Source organism: Podarcis pityusensis (genome assembly GCF_964106645.2).
Source record: "Podarcis pityusensis genome assembly, chromosome: 1".
NCBI classification, from domain to species: Eukaryota; Metazoa; Chordata; class Lepidosauria; order Squamata; family Lacertidae; genus Podarcis; species Podarcis pityusensis.
In genome coordinates this window covers 72,740,967-72,763,937 of record NC_138028.1, presented here as the reverse complement: position 1 = coordinate 72,763,937, position 22,971 = coordinate 72,740,967, and the positions used below count along the sequence as shown (strand labels likewise).

Genomic DNA, 22,971 nt, shown 5'->3' with positions numbered 1-22,971 from the left:
TGTTATGAGCACTAATACACTGACAAACAAGAAAACATGCATAGGACCCATTACAAACCTACACACATAATAAAAATGTGACTTTAATATACAAAAGGATTAGTCCTGCATATATTTTAAAGGTGAAAACTAGCATTTATACACCCATGTGCCCTCTGTAACTGACATGACACATTTTGAAACCAGTGAACTAAGTTTGTCGCTTCATAATGGATATTCACATGCATTCCTGTTTCATGAATGGTTTGAAAAAAGCTTAGATCATGAGCCAACCCATACTCAGAAATCTTCCAACAGATGAATAAGAAGGGAACCTCATGAGAGGGAAAAATGTGAATCCATTCCTAGACAAAGGGCATATATGAACAAATAAATCCCACACTTTCCTATTTTGACTTCATTAAAGTATATCTATTTATTCCAAACCAGGAATCTCATTTGCAGCAAAGGTAGCTCTGCCTTCCTTGGTTTGTTGATATGTGATGTTAAGAATCAGCTTAAGGTGCCTTCATAATAGTCTGTACAAGACACTTTCTAAAACTTTCTAAGACCAAGTGAACAAGGGGAGTTGACAGGCTGCTCATTGTTCTAAATTGCTGTCTCATGATAAAGCCAAATGCTTCTGAAATTTCACCCATCTGCATTATTTCACTAAATCTCCACACATTTTCCAAGCTAGAAAAAAAATGTAGTCTGGGAAAAGGCATAATGAACTTCTATCATAATATTATGTTTCTGGCTCCTTTTTTTCCTATACCATTTTGATCCATCCTCTTGACTATGAGAAAATGAGGTAGTTTTTCCACCACTTAAAGTGTGTATGTGTGTCTGTATAATCAAGATACGTAACTGAAACGTTTGTGGCATTGACCTATTTTCTTCTGATTTCTCCTTCTTCTTTTTCCTAAATGGATACAGTTTAGCCTTTTCATGCATTTCATCTGTCTATTTTGTTGCTCTCACAGATACTGTACTCATATCTTTGGGGATTATGTTAACTAAAAAGGCCTGGAGATTATTATGAATAATAGAAGTAAAGGAAACACTAAAAAAGTAAATCTGAAACCATCATGATTCTGCTCCGTATACTTGTTAGTATAAAAAAAGGCCCCCTTTTTCAGACTGTAAAAACAAAGGAATGCATGAAACAATTTTCTATTTTAGTTCCCCGCCCCCTTGCTTTCAGTCCCTTAGTCAATTCTTCTGTAATAACATACTGGTGCTTAATACATTGACAACAGGAAACAGAAAGGTTTTTGCCAAGTCTACATTATAGAAAAGCTAGCAAACATTTATTTCATGAAGAGTGTAGCTTGCCAATAATGTCTTTAATGGCTATTATTGGAGCATTACACAAACACACACACAGAGAGAGAGAGAGAGAGAGAGAGAGTGAATGCAATTCATCCAACTTCTTTTGGTGGGGTGGAAATTTGTCCAATTTTGTCTTCCTGTAGTGTGACCAAAAGCCATTAACTCATGTATGTTTTAGACAATATAAGAAGATAGGATTTGTTCTTACACACTGACTGATATTTATACTGGTAGTTGTATAAGTGCCAAATAGTGTTGGTCCACACTCACAAGCAGTCAACCGCTTACTGTGGCAGCCTAATTTATGGAACTCCTTGCAGATACAAAGCCTTGGCAATACTGTCTTCGATACCTGCTAAATACTTTTTGCTTTTTGTTTAGGTTTTGTTAAGTCTAGATAATTTCAAACTGTTGATTTTATCTGGATTTGGTCAATTTTAGTACTTGTTGTAGAGTTTGGTTTTACCGGTATTTTCCAATGAATATTTTATATTCTTTTCTGTAAACTGCTTCAACTATTTTTCCTATTAAATAGTAGATAAGTCTTGTTAAAGAAAGGAGTAAAAATAAATATATGTGCAGAACCAGCCCCAAAGCCCAGCCACAAGAAGATCAATCTCCCACTTCAAGTCAGTAGAGGGAGCAAGAGGGGGCCGCAGGAGACCATGGAGACTGCTGAGGGTGGGGCAAAAGAAAGCATTCTGCATGGATACAGTTTGCATTTGGAAAAGGAAAGAAAGAAGACTGGCTACTTGCTGGATGGCAAGAAGCAGTCTTTGGGAGAAAGTGAGAACAGGAATCTCTCTGATTTACCTTTGTTACATAATGGTGTATTCAATTGTGTATTCAAATCTGATACACTACGTGACATTTGTACGCAGACAGTGAACAATAAGCAGGAAAGAGAAGCAAGAGAAGCATTATGGACATATTTGCCTCCTGAAGCTAACCTCTTCATGCAGAAAATTTTCATTTATGCTGGGGGTGAAAGGACCATAGAGAGAGCACACCCTCCTCTCTATCAATAAGGGATTTTACAGTTTAAAAAATTCCCCAGTAGGTGGAGCAAGCACATCATTCCTAATATCAGTGAAGACAATTATTTTATTCCACTCTCTGCATGCCGTGCAAGTAGTACTTTGAATCTTAACTAAAACCTTTTCCTCCCTGTAGAATTGTTGGCTAATCTTCTAGGAAGGGCTTTTGTGCATTTAGCAAGTGCATGGTATGAACGAAATAATAAGCAACAACAAGGGGAAAGATCTGCTAAATTTGTATCAGTTATGTAGCTATTAATGGCACAGGATCCTTATCTGGAAACAAAACAAACAGACATTGACGCTCAACTATGTTGCAATGCCCCTGTGATGTTTGCTCTTTCTCACTTTTGTCTTGTTGCACCTTTGTACATATTTCATCTACATCCAGGGTAGCTATCCTGCCCCACATCGTGGGGGGCTGATACAGGCCTCCAAAGCAAATTTTTCTAGCCTGCCCTTCCCTCAACCCCACTGATTCAGCAGTGGGGGAAAGGAAAAGTTAAAGTAAACTAAGTGTTGTGATGGAACCTTGGTAGCTCCCTCTTTATGCAACATGTTAAATTGAAAGGGTTTTTAAAAAATGAATTAGTCCTTTGCAATACAGATGACATTTTAAATAGATATTCAAGCACAAAGAGGCAGACATCAAAGTTGCAAAAGCAGCTTCAGGCAAGGCCTGCAATAGGCCAAATTAGATCTCTTATGCAGTGGCAGAAGGGAACTCCGTTGATGGGATCTGGATCCAACTTGTGAAAATTCAACTCAGTCCTAGCAAATGTGAATACAGTAAAGGGAAAAAGCAACCGCATCTGCTTTGCTACACCATTCCAACAGATGAGCGGCACATAATTTCAAACAGAAGTTAACACTGCTGTAAATAGCAAGGTTTGAGGAAGGGTTTTTGGGCCCCAGAGCAATCCTGGGTCAGAGCTTTCATGCCAGATTGTTGGGGCAAGGTGGTGGTACCTGATTAAATAAGCCGTGGCAAATGAAATTTTAAAAAGACTTATACACACCACAGATCAGGTTCTCTGTGTTTGCCGCAGTGATTAAGTGTATCAACTAACATCTGTTTAGCATGTGATTTCCTTGGCTGGAAAATATGGCCTGAAATCAGTTATTTCAGGATTGAATTAAATTAAACTTGACTCATTATGTGAGTAAAACAAGTACCATGCAATGATAACTGATAAGCAAGTGCCGTAAACCAAAGCTGAGCAGCAGCCCACTGAAAGAATGCATTGTTCTTGCAGTTCACCTTAGCGTGCCCATACTAGCTTTCCTAGCCCATCAGATGGAAGCAATATCGTGAAAACGAGCTTTTAGTAGACTACAAAGGGAATTAATTGAATTTAGGATTTGATTGAATAAAATGGCATGTAGTCAGTGGTTGGCACTTATGCAACAAAATTAAAAACAAACCCTTTGCATAATTTAGGCAGTAGCGGACAGTGAGGCAGGGCTGCCCTACTCACCTGAGCTACTTCCGGCTGACTTGCTACTGCATATAGGGAGGGAGAGGGGCAAGGCAGAATCAAAGGCAGCATGGTGCAAACAAGCCAGAAAGAGCACCGGATTACCTCTGCTGCAGCATTTGCTCCTTGCTGCCACCTTGCCCCTCTCCTTCCCCATCCCAATACGCAGCAGAGACTCAGATTTAGGGAGGTCAGGTGAGTGGCACAGGTCCACCACGCCATCCACTGTTGGATCTAGAGGGCCTGCTGTGTGGATTTGTTACAGCAAAAACAGCATGAAGTCTTAAAGACTGACTTAATACTTTGGTCTCAATAAATCCTGGAAACAGCTAGCTCACTACAGCCTGTTTATTTATTTTGGTCTTGCTATGCCTATTCATCACCAGCAGACACTTATCAAGAGTGGATCTTGAACTCAGTGGATTGGAGTCTCTGTATTCATTAGCACTGAGCACAGCATAATGGCACACTTCATTGCTATTGACATTTCGGCTTCACTTTGCACCAAAAATAAAAATATTCTCTACGTACTCGGGATATATATTTACCTACTTATTTAGGTGAACACTACATACATCTAATGAACTTACATAGTTTATGTATTTGAAGGTGTCATGCAACATTGTGGTCTTCACTAGAATTTTACTATGTAATTTAGTCATTGCATCATTTGCTATGCTCAGTCTTTAGTTGTTGCTGTTAAGAGACTGCAAAATTTTACTGCCTCCATGTGGAGATGGTCTAAAAGCACTTACTCATGTTAGTGGCTAGGTTGTTGGTATGCAATATATATCTATTGTCCTGAACATTGAATTAAATGAAGTAATGTACTCTAGACTTTAGCTGGATGTCTAAAGTAAATAACTATTAATTTAGGTCCATCACCAGGTTATATATGGCAGAATGCAATGCAATGAAATTGCATAGATTCTGATTATACTGAACTGTTCCCTGGGGCTTAACAGCAGGAAATGCAAGTCAATGACCAAATAATATACTCCATCAAAGTACAGTGGTGCCTCGCAAGACGAAATTAATTCGTTCCGCGAGTTTTTTCGTCTAGCGAATTTTTCGTCTTGCGAAGCGCGAAATCCCATAGGAATGCATTGAAATTCAATTAATGCGTTCCTATGGTCAAAAAAAGTCCAAACAAAGCCAAATTTGGTACAACAAGAGTTTATTAAGTGCTCTTTAAAGTCACACATACTGTAAAGAGCATTTCAAAAATTGAAGGAACAATAAATTAAGTTTCTAAACATGACAGAAAAACATTTAAAAATCAACAAAGTGTACAGTACATTTTCTAAGACTCTGGGGGACAACTCGAAGAAGGTTCCTCTTCCACTCTTTGCTTCTTGCTGAAGAACCCCCTCCTCAACTGTTCCCCCAGCCACCCACCACACAGAAATTCAAATCCAGATTTTTTTAAAAAAAACAGCAGAGTGGCCCAATGGTCACAGAAAATCATAAAAATGCAGAAAAAAAACCACACAAGCTTCCAGATTCTTGCAAACCCCTCCCCAACACCAAGTCCTTGAATTCCAAACACCCCAACCCAAAATCCAAAAACCCCCAAAAAAGTTTTAAAAGTTTAAAAGAAGTTTTGGAAAAGCTTCAAAAATCACCAAAGTCTTCAAAAACCTCAAAAAAGGCTACCACACCGCGTTCTATGAGTTGCTCTTCGAAGTCAAGTCGCAACTGTATTAACAGTGTTAAGAAAAAGGAAACAAACTTGCAAGACGTTTTCGTTTTTCGTCTTGCGAAGCAAGCCCATAGGGAAATTCGTCTTGCGAAGCAGCTCAAAAAACAGAAAACCCTTTCGTCTAGCGAGTTTTCCATCTTGCGAGGCATTCATCTTGCGGGGCACCACTGTATACAAAGGATACAGTCCATCTCAGAATCAGCTTTGATGTGTGATCCCAAAACTGTACCTTCAATGTCTTGGATCCTAAGTTGCTCTTCTATTCATAGGACTTTTTCTCTTAATGAAATTCAATCTGATCCTGCTGGCAGATAGTGGAAGGGAGACTATTTTCACCAATTCCTCCTTTCCCCTACACCCTCAGGGTCACCTCTCATGGTGCTTCAGATGGTCCTCCAACCCTGTAGAGAAGATTTTTGGAGGTCACAGGTGGAAAGGGGAATTAGTGAGCATCCTATTCCATTCACTCAGAGTTCATTCACTCAGAGTTACGATCTGAGCTGATACACATAAAATAGCTGAAAGAAATAAAGGATTGCTGGACAAAACAATAATGTACTTCTCAGCAAGGGAGCATATATAGGCTGCTCAGATGTGATCAAGCAACTGCATAAAACTTGAAAGTTGTCATTTGCCCATTCCCAAAGATGTGTTCCATTAATTTCACAGCAGGATATGTCTCATTTCTACACAAAAAAACCTTCTTACAAATGGATTTTCAATTTGAAATTGTTCCTTCTGAAACACACTATATAAAATGCTATTTTCACAGAATCTTAGAACTGTAGAGTTGAGAGTGATCACAAGGGTCATCTAGTTCAACTCTCTGCAATATAGCAATCTTTTGTCCAACATGGGGCTCAAACCCACGACCCCAACTGAGTTATCTCAGCTTCCATCTCTCTCTCTCTTTCTTTTTTAAACTAAGGTTGGAGATGAGATTGTTCGAATAAATGGATACTCCATTTCTTCATGTACTCATGAAGAAGTGATTAATCTTATTCGCACAAAGAAAATTGTGTCTATAAAAGTGAGACGTGAGTAGAACATTGTTTTGATATTTTGCTAAAATTCCCATACTTTAGTGCTATTGTGGCAACTGACAGTAAACTTTATTTCATTGCAGACGTTGGCATGATACCTGTGAAAAGGTAATTGTCTTTTGGCTAAATGCATATTTTACATACAATATGGAATGTATCTAATAATTTACAGTGGTACCTTGAGTTACAAACACCTCAGGTTACAAACGTTTCAGGTTACAAACTCTGCTAACCTGGAAGAGTTACCTTGAGTTGAGAACTTTGCCCCAGGATGAGAATAGAAATCGTGGGCCGGTGGCACAGCAGCAGCAAGAGGCTCCATTAGTGAAAGCACCCCTCTAGTTAAGAACAGTTTCAGGTTAAGAACAGACCTCCGGAACGAATTAAGTTTGTAACTAGAGGTACCACTGTACACTGCTTCTGTCAATTTCCTCTGCTTAGTAACATCACATTTTGAAAACTGAAAACTACACAGTTTTATGTTGTTGCCTTCCATCTTTCTCAGGATACAATGTAGTACACCTCCGGCGGGGGAGTCAAACAGCTGTGTTAGCAGCACTCAAGTGACCTCCTTAGGGCACAAGCCTGGGCAGTGTATATGGAAGTCTTGGGCTGCCAAGGTAACAAGGCCTCTGGGCCTCACTGATGTGGTCCAAAGGAAAGCAGAGCAATACATTTGGCACTAGCTTGGCTGCATGAATTGTCAGAAGGAGGTGTACAAGTTGCCATCCAACCATATTGGGGACTCCACTCTGGACTTGTATAGGGTTTACTGCTTAGCCTTTTCTTCTCCCTCTACAACACATACAAAAACTACCTTCTTGACTGTTGGACCCACTATTGGTCTCATCTGCTCAATCTCCCAAAGCCTGTCTTTGCATGCGGTGGAAGTCCCTAACTCACTGTGGGTTTGAGACCCTTTGGCTACCTTCACCTGGTTTAGCTGTCAGTCAAAGCTGTTTCCTGGGGTGTGGCTGCTGTCACATGCTGACAGCTTCTAGGAGCCACAGGTGAGAGCTGAGTGCAGGGTGGGGACCAAAGGTGAGCAAACTACCCCAGAAGTAGCATGCTGTGTCCTGCACAGAGGTACTACAGAGTTTTATTTCAATGGGATTTAGCACATACAAGTCTATGTTGAATTGAAGCCATTCACTTTACCTGAGGTTTTTCCTTTTAAAAAGCCATTGTGCTCCTAAAGTGCTTTTATTAAAATTATTTGTGACCAAAGTTCAACCAACACAATCTTACTTGACCTGTACATTAACAGCTAGCATTTGACTCTGTATACTGAGGATCATATGGCTTACAGCCAAAAAAATTAGCTCTCCAAAGCCTTTTAAAATCACCAACAGCCAGCTGACAGAAAACTGTTTAAACATCCCGACTGGTCCACAGCAAGGGGAATTTAGGTTGCAACCCAACATCAAGAGGTGTGGTATGAAAGCATCCACAGTGCATTACTTATTTCAGCATCTTTTCTTTGTTCATATCTAACTACTTATATATTTTCTAGTTCTACTGATGAGCCTCTCAAGTGGCAGTTTGTAGACCAATTTGTATCAGATCCTGGGGTAAGCATTAAGAAAATAACTTTTGCTGCAAATTTTAAACTCTGTGCTCATAATAAAATTTTGCATTGGACCTATTTTTATAATATAGTGTTTTGGGCACTGTACAAAAGTGTTTGGTTTACACTGAGCACATTTGGAATGGGATGACTGTATGAATTATATATTTCCAAAACACTTTTGGATATAGGCACATGGAGAATTGAGTTCATTATATGATAATGCTGAGTATGTGTAAACCTATCAACAATAACTTATGTATTTCCTTCAGTATCCCCCAATGCTTTGCAAAACTTTATCTAGACTTTGCTGGTGGGCAAAAAATCAGCATGCCTTTTTAGCTAGTGGACTTCAGTGTCAGAAACTCTGTTGCCCTAATTTTTGCATTTTAGGAAGGTAAAAGCAGTGTTGCAGGTCTTGCATCATCTGGAGGAAAAAACCACAAAGAAAAGAAAGTTTTCATTAGCTTGATTGGTACAAAGGGCATGGGATGCAGGTGAGCTGCCATTTATTTCTCGTCACTCATTTCATCTGGAAAATATAATGGATGTGATCTAGCCAAAATTAAGAAGGGTTTAACTGTGACTGGATCTTAAGTTAAATATATTTATGCAAATGATAGTGTTCAGAACCAGATATAAGCTGCTGCACACATCACTTGTCCATTATTGGTCAAAGCTGCAACTCTTTTCGTCTTTGGGTAATGTGTACTGACGGCAGTCGTCTCTTTACTGAATTACTGTGCAAAGAATTGTTCATTACCAATAATTAATGAGGTCGCAAAATAAATTGATTCTATCCTCTTCTCATATGGACTAAGGTATGACTCGATTTCTTTTATACAGTACTTCTTTGGCATGCTGAGAAAAGTTGTGCCATGTCTAATTGTGCAACAGTGTTGACTGTGATAGAATATTAGTGTTAGTGGGTTGTTACACATCCTATGGCACCAACAGAGCTTAAATGAGGTACATTTGCTGTACATCTGATCCAATGTATTCTCATCAATCTGAAAGTAACCAAGTTATTTACAGTACTTGGTTATTTGACCATGATTGTTTACTTGCTTTATTCCATTTCGTAATGTCATTTTGTTTTCATTGTTTATTCCAGCATTTCCAGTGGTCCCACACAAAAACCAGGCATTTTCATAAGTAATGTTAAACCACATTCTCTGTCTGCAGAAGTAGGGTTAGAGGTAAGTGTAATGTTGATGAAACCATCTGGTTCCATGATAGCCCCATGCTGTCCCCTCTGCCGACAGAAGGCATCTATTAGAGGAAAGGGGAGGGAATAAATTTTGAGAGTTCTCTATTGTCTTCACATCTTCAATCTACTCCAGAGTATGCTTCAGTCCTCCAGAGCAGAATTTGGGTCATACAGAGGCCTGCAACAAAACGAGAACAACCAAGAATTGCCATCTTCCCTGTACTATGGATGGACGCCTCCCATCAACAGAGGGGACAGCACTGGTTATTGTCCGTGACAGGTCTTATGTTGAAATGGCCATGTTAAAGGAAACAAAATCAGTGGTGTCTTCCAGACACCAATGCAAAGTGAATAAATTCAATAAGATTGAAAAGTTAAAAATATCCCAATGTTTACCTTAATCTTCAAACTAGTTGTTCTGAAGTGGTCTCACTTTTCTGAAACAACTGGTTTGAGAACTGAAGTCTGTGTGAATACTCTGCTGAAGTTTCAAGTATTTTGTTGTTTCCTTGCTTTCAGGTTGGTGATCAGATTGTTGAAGTAAATGGAATGGACTTTTCTAACGTGGATCACAAAGAGGTAATGAAAAAGGCCAAGTTGTCCTATTCTCATAAATTGAAAATGGACATCTTACACTAACTTTTAAATCAATCTGTTTCACAACTCTCAGATTTTTAGGATTCAGCCAACAAATATTGGAGTATAGTTTAAAATGTTTGAATCCAGACACTGCTGTCACTACAAAGTCATCTGCATTGTTTTAACTGTCCTGCTCTTAGAATGAGATTCAGTCAGCATCATTACCAGGTGGAGAGGGTGTCACTGTAGCTGTGCTGTGTACACCTTTGCAGCTGGACAAAGACATGCATGTAAATATATTATCCTTTCCTCTCTCCCCCCAACCACCATTTTTTCAGGCTGTGAAGGTGCTGAAAAGCAGTCAAACCCTGACTATCACGGTTGTAACTGGAGCTGTAAGTATGAATGTCATCGTAAACAGCAAAGACCCTGTGAAAATCTAGAAAGTCACTGTATTCACACTGGTTCTCAAAGTACATATGCTAGCCAGAAACTGGGGATGGGAGACATATACTCAATTCCAGTATAGTCTAGATTCAAATTGGTTGTTTGGGGCTTAAGTAGTTTAAGTAATTTCTGAACATCTGAATGTCATCTTTTAGAGACATCAGCAGTTCACTGATAAGTTCCTCTGAACTGGTTGTATTTTGTTGTGCAAATTATTTTGTTCATTTTGTGGCATGTGAAAATATTTTAGAACCTCAAATAAGCCTTGAAGGTTCAAGGGAGAGTTAGAAATCCTTCCAGGGGGCAACATATTTACCTCATAGTTCTCATTTACTCCTGCACATGGAACCACAGGGAAAGCAGCCATGAAAAATTGTCTTCTATAGCTAGCCAAATAAGACATTGCCTGTTTGTTGCAATGATCATGTATGAATGCACCACAGCCCACAAGGGTACACAGCTCTGCAAGTAACTTAATCAATCTCACTAACATTAATTGTGTTTCAATGTAGTATAGCTCTCCCATCAAGCATGACACTGTGCTTAGACTGATTTTCAGCTACAATTTTTGACCCATTCTTTCAAATGAATAAAGGGAAAAAATAAGATAGCAGTGTGACTAACCTAGTTCCTAAAATACATTCCCATTCCCCTCACAACAGTCAGAATGCTTGTATAACCAGCTAGGCATAACACCTCTTGATGCTGTAGACACACCATTCAGTGTGAAAATATGCAGTTACAAGAAGATAGAAGTGAGGCTACCACTTCTGAAATACTGTATACACATTGAAGGTAATGACAGTGTCAAGCACAATGCTAAAGTGAAAAAGCATGGCATTTCATGTATCTAAAATAGACTTATAATCAGACATATATAAATCTGAGTTTCACACTAATAATCTGGATTTCATATTTCTCGTAATGAAACCCCCTCCAAAAAAAAGAACTCGGAAAATTGAAAATTTTGCAACATTTTGTATTCACTTAAAATAGGTTTTACATTCCTACTGATGGCTAGATAGATAGATGATAGATGAGAGAGATAGATGAGAGAGAGAGAGGGAGAGATCTTATTTATAAGATTTACAAATCTAATTCGTAAAATTTATTACCAATCAATAACTACAATATCTCTTTTTTATACATCTGCTAGATAAAAGCAACAATTTTCATTGCCTAGGGAAAAAGGTATTGTCAATGTGTATTACCTGGCAGATTTTAAAAGGGAGAACTCTATACAAATTTGCTAACAAAACCTAATTAACAGGGATTTGAAATAATATTTAGGGGAAGGAGCTGTTTATGACTGAAGGGGAGAGGCAGAGGGAAGAGACTAGCCGTGAGTTGGAGCGGCAAGAACTGATGCGCCAGAAGAGGCTTGCACTGGAGACCAATAAGATCCTGAAAGAACAGCAAGAAAAGGAGAAATTGTAAGATATTGGGGATGCATCGGGTTTGCTAAATTACCGTATTTTTCGCTCTATAGGATGCACTTTTCCCCCTTCAAAAATGAAGGGAAAATGTGTGTGCGTCCTATGGAGCGAAGACGCCATAGCCCCGCGACCCTCTCCCGGCTGGAGAGGTGACGCGCGGCTATGGCAGGAGCCTCTATAGCCGCGCGTCACCTCTCCAGCCGGGAGAGCGCGCGCGGGGCTAAAGAAGCCATAGCCTCGCGACCCTCTCCCGGCTGGAGAGGTGACGCACGGCTATGGCAGGAGCCTCTATAGCCGCGCGTCACCTCTCCAGCCGGGAGAGCGCGTGCGGGGCTAAAGAAGCCATAGCCTCGCGACCCTCTCCCGGCTGGAGAGGTGACGCACGGCTATGGCAGGAGCCTCTCCGCTGCACCTTTCCGCTGCTCCCTGACCTGCTCTTTGGGGCTGGTGGTGGGCTTCCCCCCATCAGCCCCAAAGAGCAGGTCGAAAGGAACCTGAAGCCTGGAGAGCGAGAGGGGTCAGTGCACACCGACCCCTCTCGCTCTCCAGGCTTCCAAGGTAGCCGCCTGAACGCACCTTAAACGGCACCTTGTTTTAGAGCAGGAAAACAAGAGGGGGAAAGTTCTCCCCCTCTCTGCACAGCGCCTCCTGCCACTTCGCTGAAGGGGCGCTGGGCAGAGAGGGGGAGAATTTTTTTTTCTTGTTCTCCCCCCTCTAAAACAAAGTGCGTCCTATTGTCCGGTGCGTCCTATGGTGCGAAAAATACGGTAACTGTGGCATAAATGTGCTAGTGCTGAGGCTTATCATGTGTAGGAAGCTTCTTAACTAACTTTGCCTTCTTCTGGAGGCCTCAGGGCACTGCCGTGACTATCATTCTCAATTGAGATTGTTGTGGCTTCTAGGTAGTACATTAGATTTCTTGGCAGCTGGTAGATAGGAAATTTGATGTTGAACAGTGTGGTGTTAAAGGCAAAAAAAGCATAACATAGCCTTTTGGGGGGATGGAACCCAACAACTTCAATTACCGGTATGTGTCCTGATTTACAAAGCAATACACAGGGCCAGCCAACCCATGAGGCAAGGTGAGGCTGCCGTCTCAGGTGGCAGGATCCACAGGGACAGCAGATCCAGTTTCCAAGGAAGGCATCGCCTGCTGCTGCCACCATGATGGCAACAACAGGTGCAGTGTACACCTTGAATGAAGGATCTGCCACCTCCTCAGCAGCCACTACCCCTCTTGGCAAATAGGAGGCACTGCAGGTGTCCTCCCACCCTTGTTCCTTATTCCTCCCTCCCCACCTTGTTTCCAATGTATCTTCAACAACTTTCACATGAATTTTTCATGTGAAATTCAACATTTTGATGAATAAAGCCCAGACTACAGTCTTGATCGGTCATACTACAAGCAACCCTAACTACTTTTGCAAGACAGGGTATGAGCCTAACATTAGGGTGGCAACATTGTTGAGAGATGCCGGGGGGGGGGGGGGAATCAGGAAATCTCGCAGTTCCCATGTACTCATCTCATATTTGAGTACGTGCTTGGAGCTTCCCATGCTTATTAAATATTTGTGGTGGAAAGCTTGTCTTTAAAAAAGCAGTGTCAGAGGGTACCAAAGAAGGCTGCTGAATTTGTGACTCATCGGACTCTATGCATGTTAGTTCTCCTGCTCTTGCAGTTTCAGGCAGGAAACCAAAGCAAGAAGCTTAGTAAAATGCTGGTGGGCCACCAGTTATGTCTGATGGGCTAGATAGGTCTAGTTCAGGCATAGGCAAACTCAGCCCTCCAGATGTTTTGGGACTACAACTCCCATCATCCCTAGCTAACAGGACCAGTGGTCAGGGATGATGGGAATTGTAGTCCCAAAACATCTGGAGGGCTGAGTTTGCCTGTGCCTGGTTTAGCTGGTCAAAAGCATTTTCTTATCAAAGTTATTTTTCCATATACTGTAGTTAGGTTAAAAACTCCAAATTGTTCCCCCTTTTTTTGTAGGCGAAAAATGGAGATTGCACAAAAAGCTGCAGAGGAGGAGGAACGATACCGTAAAGAAATCGAACAGTTAAGTTATCTCTTAGTTCATTTCTCTCCCGCACGCACACACCTGCATTTGGTTATTTTCCCTCTATGATTCCGTTTTTAAAAGGATTTTATGGTTTGGGGAAAGAGTGAAGCAGGATAGATGCACTGTCATTCCACTCCCCTGTCAAAGCCCCCTACCCTGCCCCACTTCAAACTACAGAAGGATAAATCACGTGTCCTCCCTGGTATAAAAGCTCCCTGCACACAGAAAGCCAGTATGTGAGGGAGAAGTCTTCCCTAGAATGCTTCCCCTTGACACTGGCAAGGGCTGTATTGCCATGCACTCCTTCTGCCTGCAATCCAACGTGGTACAGCACAAGAAAGCCAGTACCAGGTGCTATTTCTGAATTTGCAGCTTGACTCTCAGTTTTAAATTTATTGCAGTCTCAAATTATTGAGGCATCCATATGTCCATAACTGTTTGTTTGAATGCCTAGCCTTCCCACACCTAAGGCTCAAAGTAATTAGCAATGGCATTAGGAAAGAAATATGAAAGCCCAATAAAATAGCTGAAATCCAAAATAAATCCCATTTGCCAATGGAACCTCAAAATCAGTCTGAGGGAAACACATATATACTGTTATAGTGATAAAACGCATTGTGCTTGCTACATGTTCACTTTATACATTGCTTTCCATGAAGCATGCACAGCAGTCATGATATTCTGCCGCTTGACTACAGATCCTTCCAACTGATCTACACTGTTGCCCTTCTGTGTGGCAAATGCCTGCATCAGCTCGCCTGTAACAGGATCCCGCATGAAATCCTAACTAATCTCAGGGAGCTGTGAAGAAAACTGGCTGAATAATGGGCTCTATTAGAATGCATTTCCATATGCTGGCATTGCAAGTTAGGGTACCATGGGAACGATCATGTCCCAAATGTTGAGGTTCAGCAGTGGGGAGGTGGAGGTGGTGGGGCGGTTGGTACAATGCAGATACCCCAGCAGGATTGCTGGGGTCTTCCTGTTGCCTCTCTTCTCCCCCTCCCAGTATGCAACATCAACTCCCTGTTGGGAAGATAGTGTAGAGGCTTAGTACCACCTGACTAGCCAATTCCATTCAGATCACTGGATCATGGATTTAATCCATGTTTAACTTAACTGCCAGCTTTAATGTTCACTTGTTTACGTATCAGTGTATATAGAAGGCAGGGCTCCATGGTAATTAACCTGCCACATGGTGTTTACAGTCTGAAATTTAGCACAGAGGAAAACAACAGAGGAGGTGGAAGATAGTAGAGATGGGGTAAACTGGGAAGGAATATGCAGCTGTTTCAGCTGCATGTGACTTGGGTCTTACAGACTAAGTTGCAGTAGGGCATGGGAACTAGGGGTGGTGCCAAAAGATTAGCTGGAAGCTTTACTGGAAGCAAATGTGCTGGTGCAGTTTACTCACATTGCTCATTCTAAGCTGAGATATTTAAGTATAAGCCAGACTATTGGAAATATTTGGATCCTGTTTTAACTCCAGTTCCTAAAGTAAACAAACAAAAACATAGAGCATGAGGCTCTATGGCTCTTTCTTGTGCATTTTATCCATAAATTATGAGCAGGTTGAGATGTTAACCATCTCAAAATCATGATGAAACTCATGGTCAGGTTTGCTAAAGTTATGTAATTATTGCCTTACCTACACCATTTTGTAGTGTTAAGAGTGTATTAGTTTGCACCGTGTGATTCTTCTCCTCCTGTTGCTTTTGCATTTTAAGAGATCTGAAAAACTGGTTTTTATGTGTGCATGTTAACACTTGTGAAGCAGTTGGGGCTTTGTTTTTAAGTGGTTCCAGGGCTTGGACTCATGTCACTGGAGTTGGTCCAGGAGAGCCTAAAATGTACAGCAGGAATGGGGAATCGGTGATCCTCCAGAAGTTTTGTGAATTACATTTCGTTTCATCCTTTACCTTTGGCCATGCTGGCAGATACTGATGGGAACTAAAGCCCAACAACATATACAGGACTACGGGTCTCTCATATCTGGTATACAATGTAAAAATATGAGGTAACTGGGTTCCAGAAGCTGGCCCAAAAGTAAAAGGCTAGGGTGATTAATTTTTGTTCAGTAGAAACACTAGATCTAGCCAAAGTTAGAATTTTTTTAGCTCCATTTATTTCAATGGGGGGAAAACTAATCTCTTCAGCTGAAATAAATAGGAGTACTTAACTTTGGCTGATTCACACTTCATTTTAATATGCAGTTGAAAGGTCTGGATATTTTTAAAGTGTAAGTGATGAAAGATAAAATAAGCAAACTCAAGTGTTCCCATGTTAAACTAAGCCAAACTATGGCTTAGTGTGAGCAAGCAAGCATGCTGGTACCCAGAGCAAAAATCATGGTTGCTTCACTCCTCCTGTGGTCCTCCTGTGCACTGCTTGTAAGTAAGCCATGGTTTGGGCTACTATTGCATGGAAGCCTAGGCTCATGGTTTGTCTTGCTTCAAACAAACCATGAACTGAGACTGTTTTTTTGCTTACCACTGGAGGTTTGTTTAGAGGAGACGAAACAGTAAGCTGGTTTCACACATAATGATAAATAAAACTATGGTTTCGCTTCAGGTAGTGTAGTAGGACTAAGTGAAGAAGGGAAGTGGCCATGTTTTTTGCCATGTGTGCCACACTCTTGCTCAGCTATGCTTAGTCATACATGTGAACTGGGCCAGTCAGCCTCCATTTAAAAAAAGAAATCCAACTGAATACTTTATACTCCTTTTCAGGATAAAGGCAGAAGAGGAGAAATTTAAAAAGCAATGGGAAGAAGACTGGGGTCATAAAGAGCAATCAAAGCCTCCCAAAACTGTAGTTGCAGAAGTACATAGGCCTCCTCATCATAAACATCGAAGTAAGTAAAAAAATATTCATCCAAGACAGTGTTAGAACATCATTAACTACAACTTACAACTCTGTATTTCTCACAAAACATCTGCTTGGTGAGAAGCTAATGCCTTTGGGCTGTGGAAATGAGTGCCTGGTGTAGTCATTGATTCTTTTCCTCTTTATATTAACTTGATTAAGTGTTACAGATTCAGGGGAGCTTTTAATAAGAAGGAAGATAAAAATGAACTGAGGAAGAAAAAGTAGAACTCAGTTCCACACAACACAACACATCAAAACAAGGATTAGTTCCAAGAGATCAGTACAGTTGTACCTTGGTTTTCGAACAGCTTAGTTCTCGAATGTTTTGGCTCCCGAACACCGCAAACCCAGAAGTGACTGTTCAAGTTTGCGAACTATTTTTGGAAGCCGAACGTCTACTAGGGCTTCCGCGGCTTCCGATTGGCTGCAGGAAGCTCCTGCAACCAATCAGAAGCCGCGCTTTGATTTCTGGAACGGAAATACAGAACGGACTTCTGGAACGGATTCTGTTCGACTTCCAAGGTATGGCTGTACTGGTTGCCTGACTGTTTGGACAGTCAGAATCATTATAGAATCATTTTCACTGCTGTGTTGTGACTTCTGGCTGTAATGGATGGATGGGTGGCATTTCAATTCATTCTAGAATAGCATTGCAGAATCCTTTCTGCCCAATCCTCCAGAGTCCAGAAGTAGAGGGTTCGTTTGCAGAACAGCACTATAATGCCCAGTCCCTTTTGTGTTTATGTGTTTAAAAATAAGTGTTCTTGCTTGAACCATAGAGTTCATCTGATTGTCAAATATATAGCCGGTGAATCAATCAGCTTGCTCCATTATATGAATCCCCCACAGCTCTCCTTCCATATTACACCAGTGTAGCTGTCTCTATTCAGCTCTATTTACATATATGTGTTCCAAAATAGCACTTGTAAAGAGACCACTCTTCTCTCACAATTTCATTATATTGATTACAGTTTCCAATACTAGCGTAGTATCTCTAAGGCTAGGGATGGAGAGAACAAGGAAGTGACTTGCACTGAATTTAATCCTCCGCTGCCTCGATGAATTAAAACATGAAATGGGATGATACAGAGATGTCAGTTGTCAGTAAGTCCCTTCTCTTCTTTAGCTGTTGAAAGCTTCTTCAGCTTCCTTAAAAATTAAATCAGAAGAAAACATGCCTAACTTCTTCAGGGACTCTCCCTTTGTGTCAGTTCTTTCCAATCCATTGGCAGTGTGGAACACACAAAGTATTATCATTTCTTTTTCCCCTCTGTTTCTTTCTTCCTCTGTTTCTCTAGTAGATGTAGATGAAACTGCACTTGACCATTCTGCAGCAGGTGATATGGCTGGAATGAAGTCGAAAGAGAGTCAACAGGTTTGCTGTAACACTTTGGCTTCCTATCTTGACTTTGATGCTTCCTGCACTCCTCTTCCTCCTGACAGTCAGTCTTAATGATGGACTGGCCTACACTTGTCTTCCTTATCCCACATTTATCTTCTTAGGGACACTTACTTATATTAACTTGCTGTGCTAGACACGAATATATAAATATGGAGCCAGTAAGGAATGTCGTGCATGATCTTTGAGCAAGACAGGAAATAATGCTGGATTCGCCCAGCAAGGGATTTTTATGGGTCCTGTTTTCTAACACTGGAAACTAGAACAGTGTTCTGGGGGTGGCTCAACTCATGCTGTGAGAAACCAGGAGTAAGCTAAGAAACTGGCCTGTTACATTTTTGCTAAATGTTCATTGACCACAGTACTTCAGGATGTAAAGCCTATAGAATCAGCAAAACAGAATTCATAAAAATGAAATAGTTTGTTAAATTAATTCTGATTCAGTAAATTTGTCTAATAGCTTTTGAATGTTATAAGCTTTTCTGGGCAAAGAAGAAAAATAAAAGGGAAATTGCATTTTTAATTAACACCCTTGGTTGTTGGTTATCTGAATGTCTAAAGGAAAGGGGAACAGATGCCACTGTGGTCGTGTGTGTACAATATTTAAACACAACAAAAATTAGTGTAGCTGGTGTTGAGATGATCTAGGGCCAGTGAAAGTAAAACTGGCTAGCTGCTAACATTCATTACATAAATTGCAGTTAATTGCTAGAGAAATCTGCAATATATATAGTGACTATATGAACAGAATTGTGTTGTTTCAGTAGGTATATAACTAATTCAATTTGCACACTTTGCGTTAAATAAAGTAATTTGATTATTGCACACTATTTATTATTGAAAGATGTAGCCTAATTGTTCCTATTTACAGAAAGTTGCATGTCGTGAATCAACCATCAAATCATTGTGGGCTTTTATTTATACTTGGGTTCAGAGCTTTGGTGTATATTGAACTAAATTCTACTCAGAGTACACCAGTTGAAATTAATGGGCCCAAATTAGCTAAAAAAAGCCATTAATTTTAATGTGTCTACTCTGAGTGTGAATAATGTTTAATAGAACTCTCAATGGGCATTAGGAGCACAAAGCTCCTGTGTGTGTGTGTTTCCTTGTTCGCACAGCTCTAAACAATTGTGTTCTCTATTGATATGAGCAGGGAAATTTTGAAAGTGGGGGAGCTTCATGTGCACTTCTGAACCCTTGCATTGTGTTCACTAGATTGAGGCACTTGAGCCAAAATGATTGTATAAATAAGTAGAATGGTGAAAAATAATGGAGTGCTATTATTTGTTATCAATAGCTAATTCAAAGTTAAAATAAAAGTGTGGCTAAGATACTGCATTCTCTACAATGTGTGATCCCATTGGAGTGCCTTCCACCACCACCTCCTTTTAAACAGCTGCCTACCTCTACCTTTTAGTACTGTATATCTGTAATATATTGCTCTCTGTCATATATTTCTCCTTTACCTATTTATAGCTTTTGGGTGGTTTTATCGGTATGAAGGAAAATTTCCCACAATTCGCAAGGTACAAAGAATGATGAGTGTGAATGTTGAGAAGGTTTGCTGTGGAAAGTGCATTCTAATCCATTCTGTATTTTTCCCAATAAATTGTACACTCATGTAAATTTATTGATGAGCATGAAATTAAGGGAAAGTTTGCTTACGTCACAGTGACTTAGATGCAAAGAGAGATTCCTTGCATGAGTTCAGGATTTGTGCCACTCCCAATACCTGCTATTTAAACATGGAGTATGCTGGAGTAATAGCTTGGTATTACACATGGTAAAAGATGTAATCTCACCCTACCCTATATTATGAGTCTGTAAGTTTTATTTTCTCCCATGGGACATGCATCAGTAACTATGGACAGAATTGCAATCTATATGCATATGCTTGGAAAGCTCAGCAGCATATTCCAGAATTGGACTGATGTACGTTGGACTCTGGAGAAAGTGATTTAAAGTCTTGATGGAGCAGTCATCAAGACAATTGTGGATATATGGATGTTTTTAACTTAAGCACCTCCACTTTGCAAAATACGTTTCTGACAGCAGGTAAATTCTTTGTCGGCTCATTTCTAAATCACAAATTATGTTTATCTTAAGAACATCATCCTTAACTATCAATGATAGCCAGTTAGATAGTGCAGTCAGGTACTACTTACCTACCACTGTTGAAAAGGGATGAGGTTGACGGGTACCTCATGCCCCTACTCATGGGCATTGCAAGCTGATGAAGGAAACTGGGTGACTGAGTTAGCCTTGTGCTGACTGCCCAGTAGTGCCCTACTGATGCCATTGGTCCATGTCTGTTGCTGTCCTAGCTTCTCCTTGTCTCTGCTGCCACCTGACACTGCCCCACCAATATGGGTATGGGCTTCATTTCCCCTTGGTTGCTACTTAGCAGTAGCAGCCAAACACATCCCATTCCAGTGTGATCTGCAATGTTTGTTTCAAAAGCCTGCTTGAATGAACTGGCTAGATTTAACAGTTTTCCTTTAAGTTCATATCAGAAATAAAATTCATATTTAATATAACCAGAGCACCAGTGCAAATTATTTTTAGATGTCTGTGTTGTTAGTACTGCAGTCCTGTGCATGCCTACTCAGAAGTAAGTCCTATTGATTTCAATAGACCTGACTTCCAGATAAGTGTGTGATGTGACCTGACCTGCCTTGCACCTCCTAAACTAGCAGGCTGCCCTCAGATACGGCAGAGACACTATCCCAATGTTGAAGTAAGATTCAGATCCACTGTCAACCAGCTTTAAGTGACTGAAGCTGAATCATTTGTTTACAATTGCTAAAGATACAAGACCTGATTTATGTGGCTTTTCTTTAGGAAACACAAAGCCCTGGATTTTTAACATCAATCCAATAGCTGAAAGGCAGTTTTTGCTTGTACGATTCCAAAGAAGCAGTTTGATTCTCCACAGTTTTCTGCATTTCCCCCCCTTTGCAGTTGTTTGCTGTGTTGTTTTGGCAATATGTTGTACAATGTTTTGAGTGTGAAGTACTGGAATATTTTCTTGCACAGTAGAATAATTACTGCTACTTCATATGCAACCTACTATTATGTAAAAGCCATAATCTAAGCATGTACTTGCTTCATTTGTAGAGAGACCACAGTTTATGTAATATTTTAAAAGTGATGTAGTCTTCAGTTTGGTACAGTAATCTGTATCAAAGGCATCTGCACACATTGTGAAAGCGTTGACATTTTGCCTCCAGTTTTTCAATATCTCGCCCTTCCAACGAGGTTTAGTTAAAATTAAATTCATTATGTGGCTGCTGTTTCTTCATGCCCAGCCTCAGCAATCACTGTGAATGATTGCATGTGTATATTCATAGAGCCCATTTTTCTAGGACATCTGCTTTTGTATATATAATCTCAGATTATTGAAGTAGTACATTTTCAGCCCCTGCAATATATATATTTTCTAAATGTCTGTAAATATAATAAAAACCACCTAGAAAGGCAAAGAAAGAAAGAAATCCAAAAGTGACAGTCTCAGTGAGCAGAAAAAGAGCAAAATGCAACTGGAGTTTGAGCTAAAGCTTCTCAAGGAAAAGGAAGAGAAGCTAGAAAGAGAAAAACAGCTGAAAATCAACCGGCTTGTACAAGAGGTATGTTCTTTTAACATGTTCTGATGCCTTTAGTTTTACTATTTATTCCTGGGGGGAGGAAATATGGGTGGTATTAGAGTATTTACATATCCAAATAACTTCAGATATATGAAAATTTTAAAAATCACATTAACAGTGTAGTTCAAGAACTCAAGCTAGACAGCAAAAAGTGGTTATCACAATTTAAAAGCTTAGCTTTGGTCCTCTTTGATTGGCTAATGGCACTATGCCAGGCATAGGCAAACTCTGCCCTCCAGATGTAGTGAACAGACACAACTGGTCATGTGTTTATGCTTTCTAGGACTGCATGCCTGTAACTTTTAATACATGATGCCTTTTGCACAGAGACTATAGAGACTGGAAAAAGAGATGGATTACAATAATGTTTTTATCTGTGCATAACATTTTTAACAGTGAAATTCACTTTGCGCAATTGAATATGAGTTATATATCTGTAACAATAGCTTTACACTTTCTTCTGCAACTGTGATATGACTCAGGTATCTGAGACTGAACGAGAAGATTTAACGGAATCAGAAAAGACTCAGCACTGGGTGGAAAGGCTTTGTCAAACACGTTTAGAACAAATCTCCTCTGTGGAGAATGATTCTCCTGAGGTAAAATCATGCTCTGATCCCCACCCACTGAGATATCTAAAATGCCTGTCTTTGTTTTCTTTTTTTTGATCTACAAACTATTTTACAGATGCGTTAGCAGTATTGTCTCTAGTAGTCTCACTCGTTCAGTTTACATGGTGGAGAGAGTTTCAAATTCATTCAGAGAAATAGATGCCCTTTCTCTAAGGAAAGACATTTTAAGAAGGTAAAGGCACCCAAGAGAAGCAGAATTAGAACAAAAGCCTAGCTTCCCAGCAGTAACTTCTACTGATACTTAGTCCTTTAAAACAAGGATAGGCAAACTCGGCCCTCCAGATGTTTTGGGACTACAATTCCCATCATCTCTGACCACTGGTCCTGTTAGCTAGGGATCATGGGAGTTGTTGGCGAAAAACATCGGGAGGGCTGAGTTTGCCTATACCTGCTTTAAAATCTAATACTTGCTATATGACACCTTATTACATACACTAAAAACCCCCCACTAAAAACCTTAGTTTTGACTGCAAACCAATCCTTTACACCTACTAACCAATAACTTGTGTCAAATGTCATAATGGAGAACCTAGAGATCAGTGCTTTTTT

The 22,971-nt window shown here is 40.2% G+C and overlaps 1 protein-coding gene across 7 annotated transcripts in view; it reads left to right on the top strand.

The window, feature by feature from the left end:
- USH1C (USH1 protein network component harmonin) overlaps nucleotides 1–22,971 on the top strand; it is a 52,176-nt gene that overhangs the window by 12,848 nt on the left and 16,357 nt on the right. For 2 of the 7 annotated variants that reach the window (XM_080998976.1, XM_080998978.1), the window contains exons 5-15: nucleotides 6,460–6,568; nucleotides 6,658–6,682; nucleotides 8,088–8,145; nucleotides 8,535–8,638; nucleotides 9,256–9,340; nucleotides 9,871–9,930; nucleotides 10,269–10,325; nucleotides 11,668–11,810; nucleotides 13,807–13,872; nucleotides 16,606–16,730; nucleotides 18,043–18,119. In XM_080998976.1, coding sequence (XP_080855102.1) covers nucleotides 6,460–6,568; nucleotides 6,658–6,682; nucleotides 8,088–8,145; nucleotides 8,535–8,638; nucleotides 9,256–9,340; nucleotides 9,871–9,930; nucleotides 10,269–10,325; nucleotides 11,668–11,810; nucleotides 13,807–13,872; nucleotides 16,606–16,730; nucleotides 18,043–18,119 — 909 coding nt within the window. Of the gene's footprint in view, nucleotides 1–6,459; nucleotides 6,569–6,657; nucleotides 6,683–8,087; nucleotides 8,146–8,534; nucleotides 8,639–9,255; nucleotides 9,341–9,870; nucleotides 9,931–10,268; nucleotides 10,326–11,667; nucleotides 11,811–13,806; nucleotides 13,873–16,605; nucleotides 16,731–18,042; nucleotides 18,120–19,622; nucleotides 19,673–21,619; nucleotides 22,245–22,272; nucleotides 22,390–22,971 lie in introns of those variants that run through there. The other 5 variants (XR_013984093.1, XR_013984094.1, XR_013984092.1 and 2 more) reach the window with 5 other exon arrangements.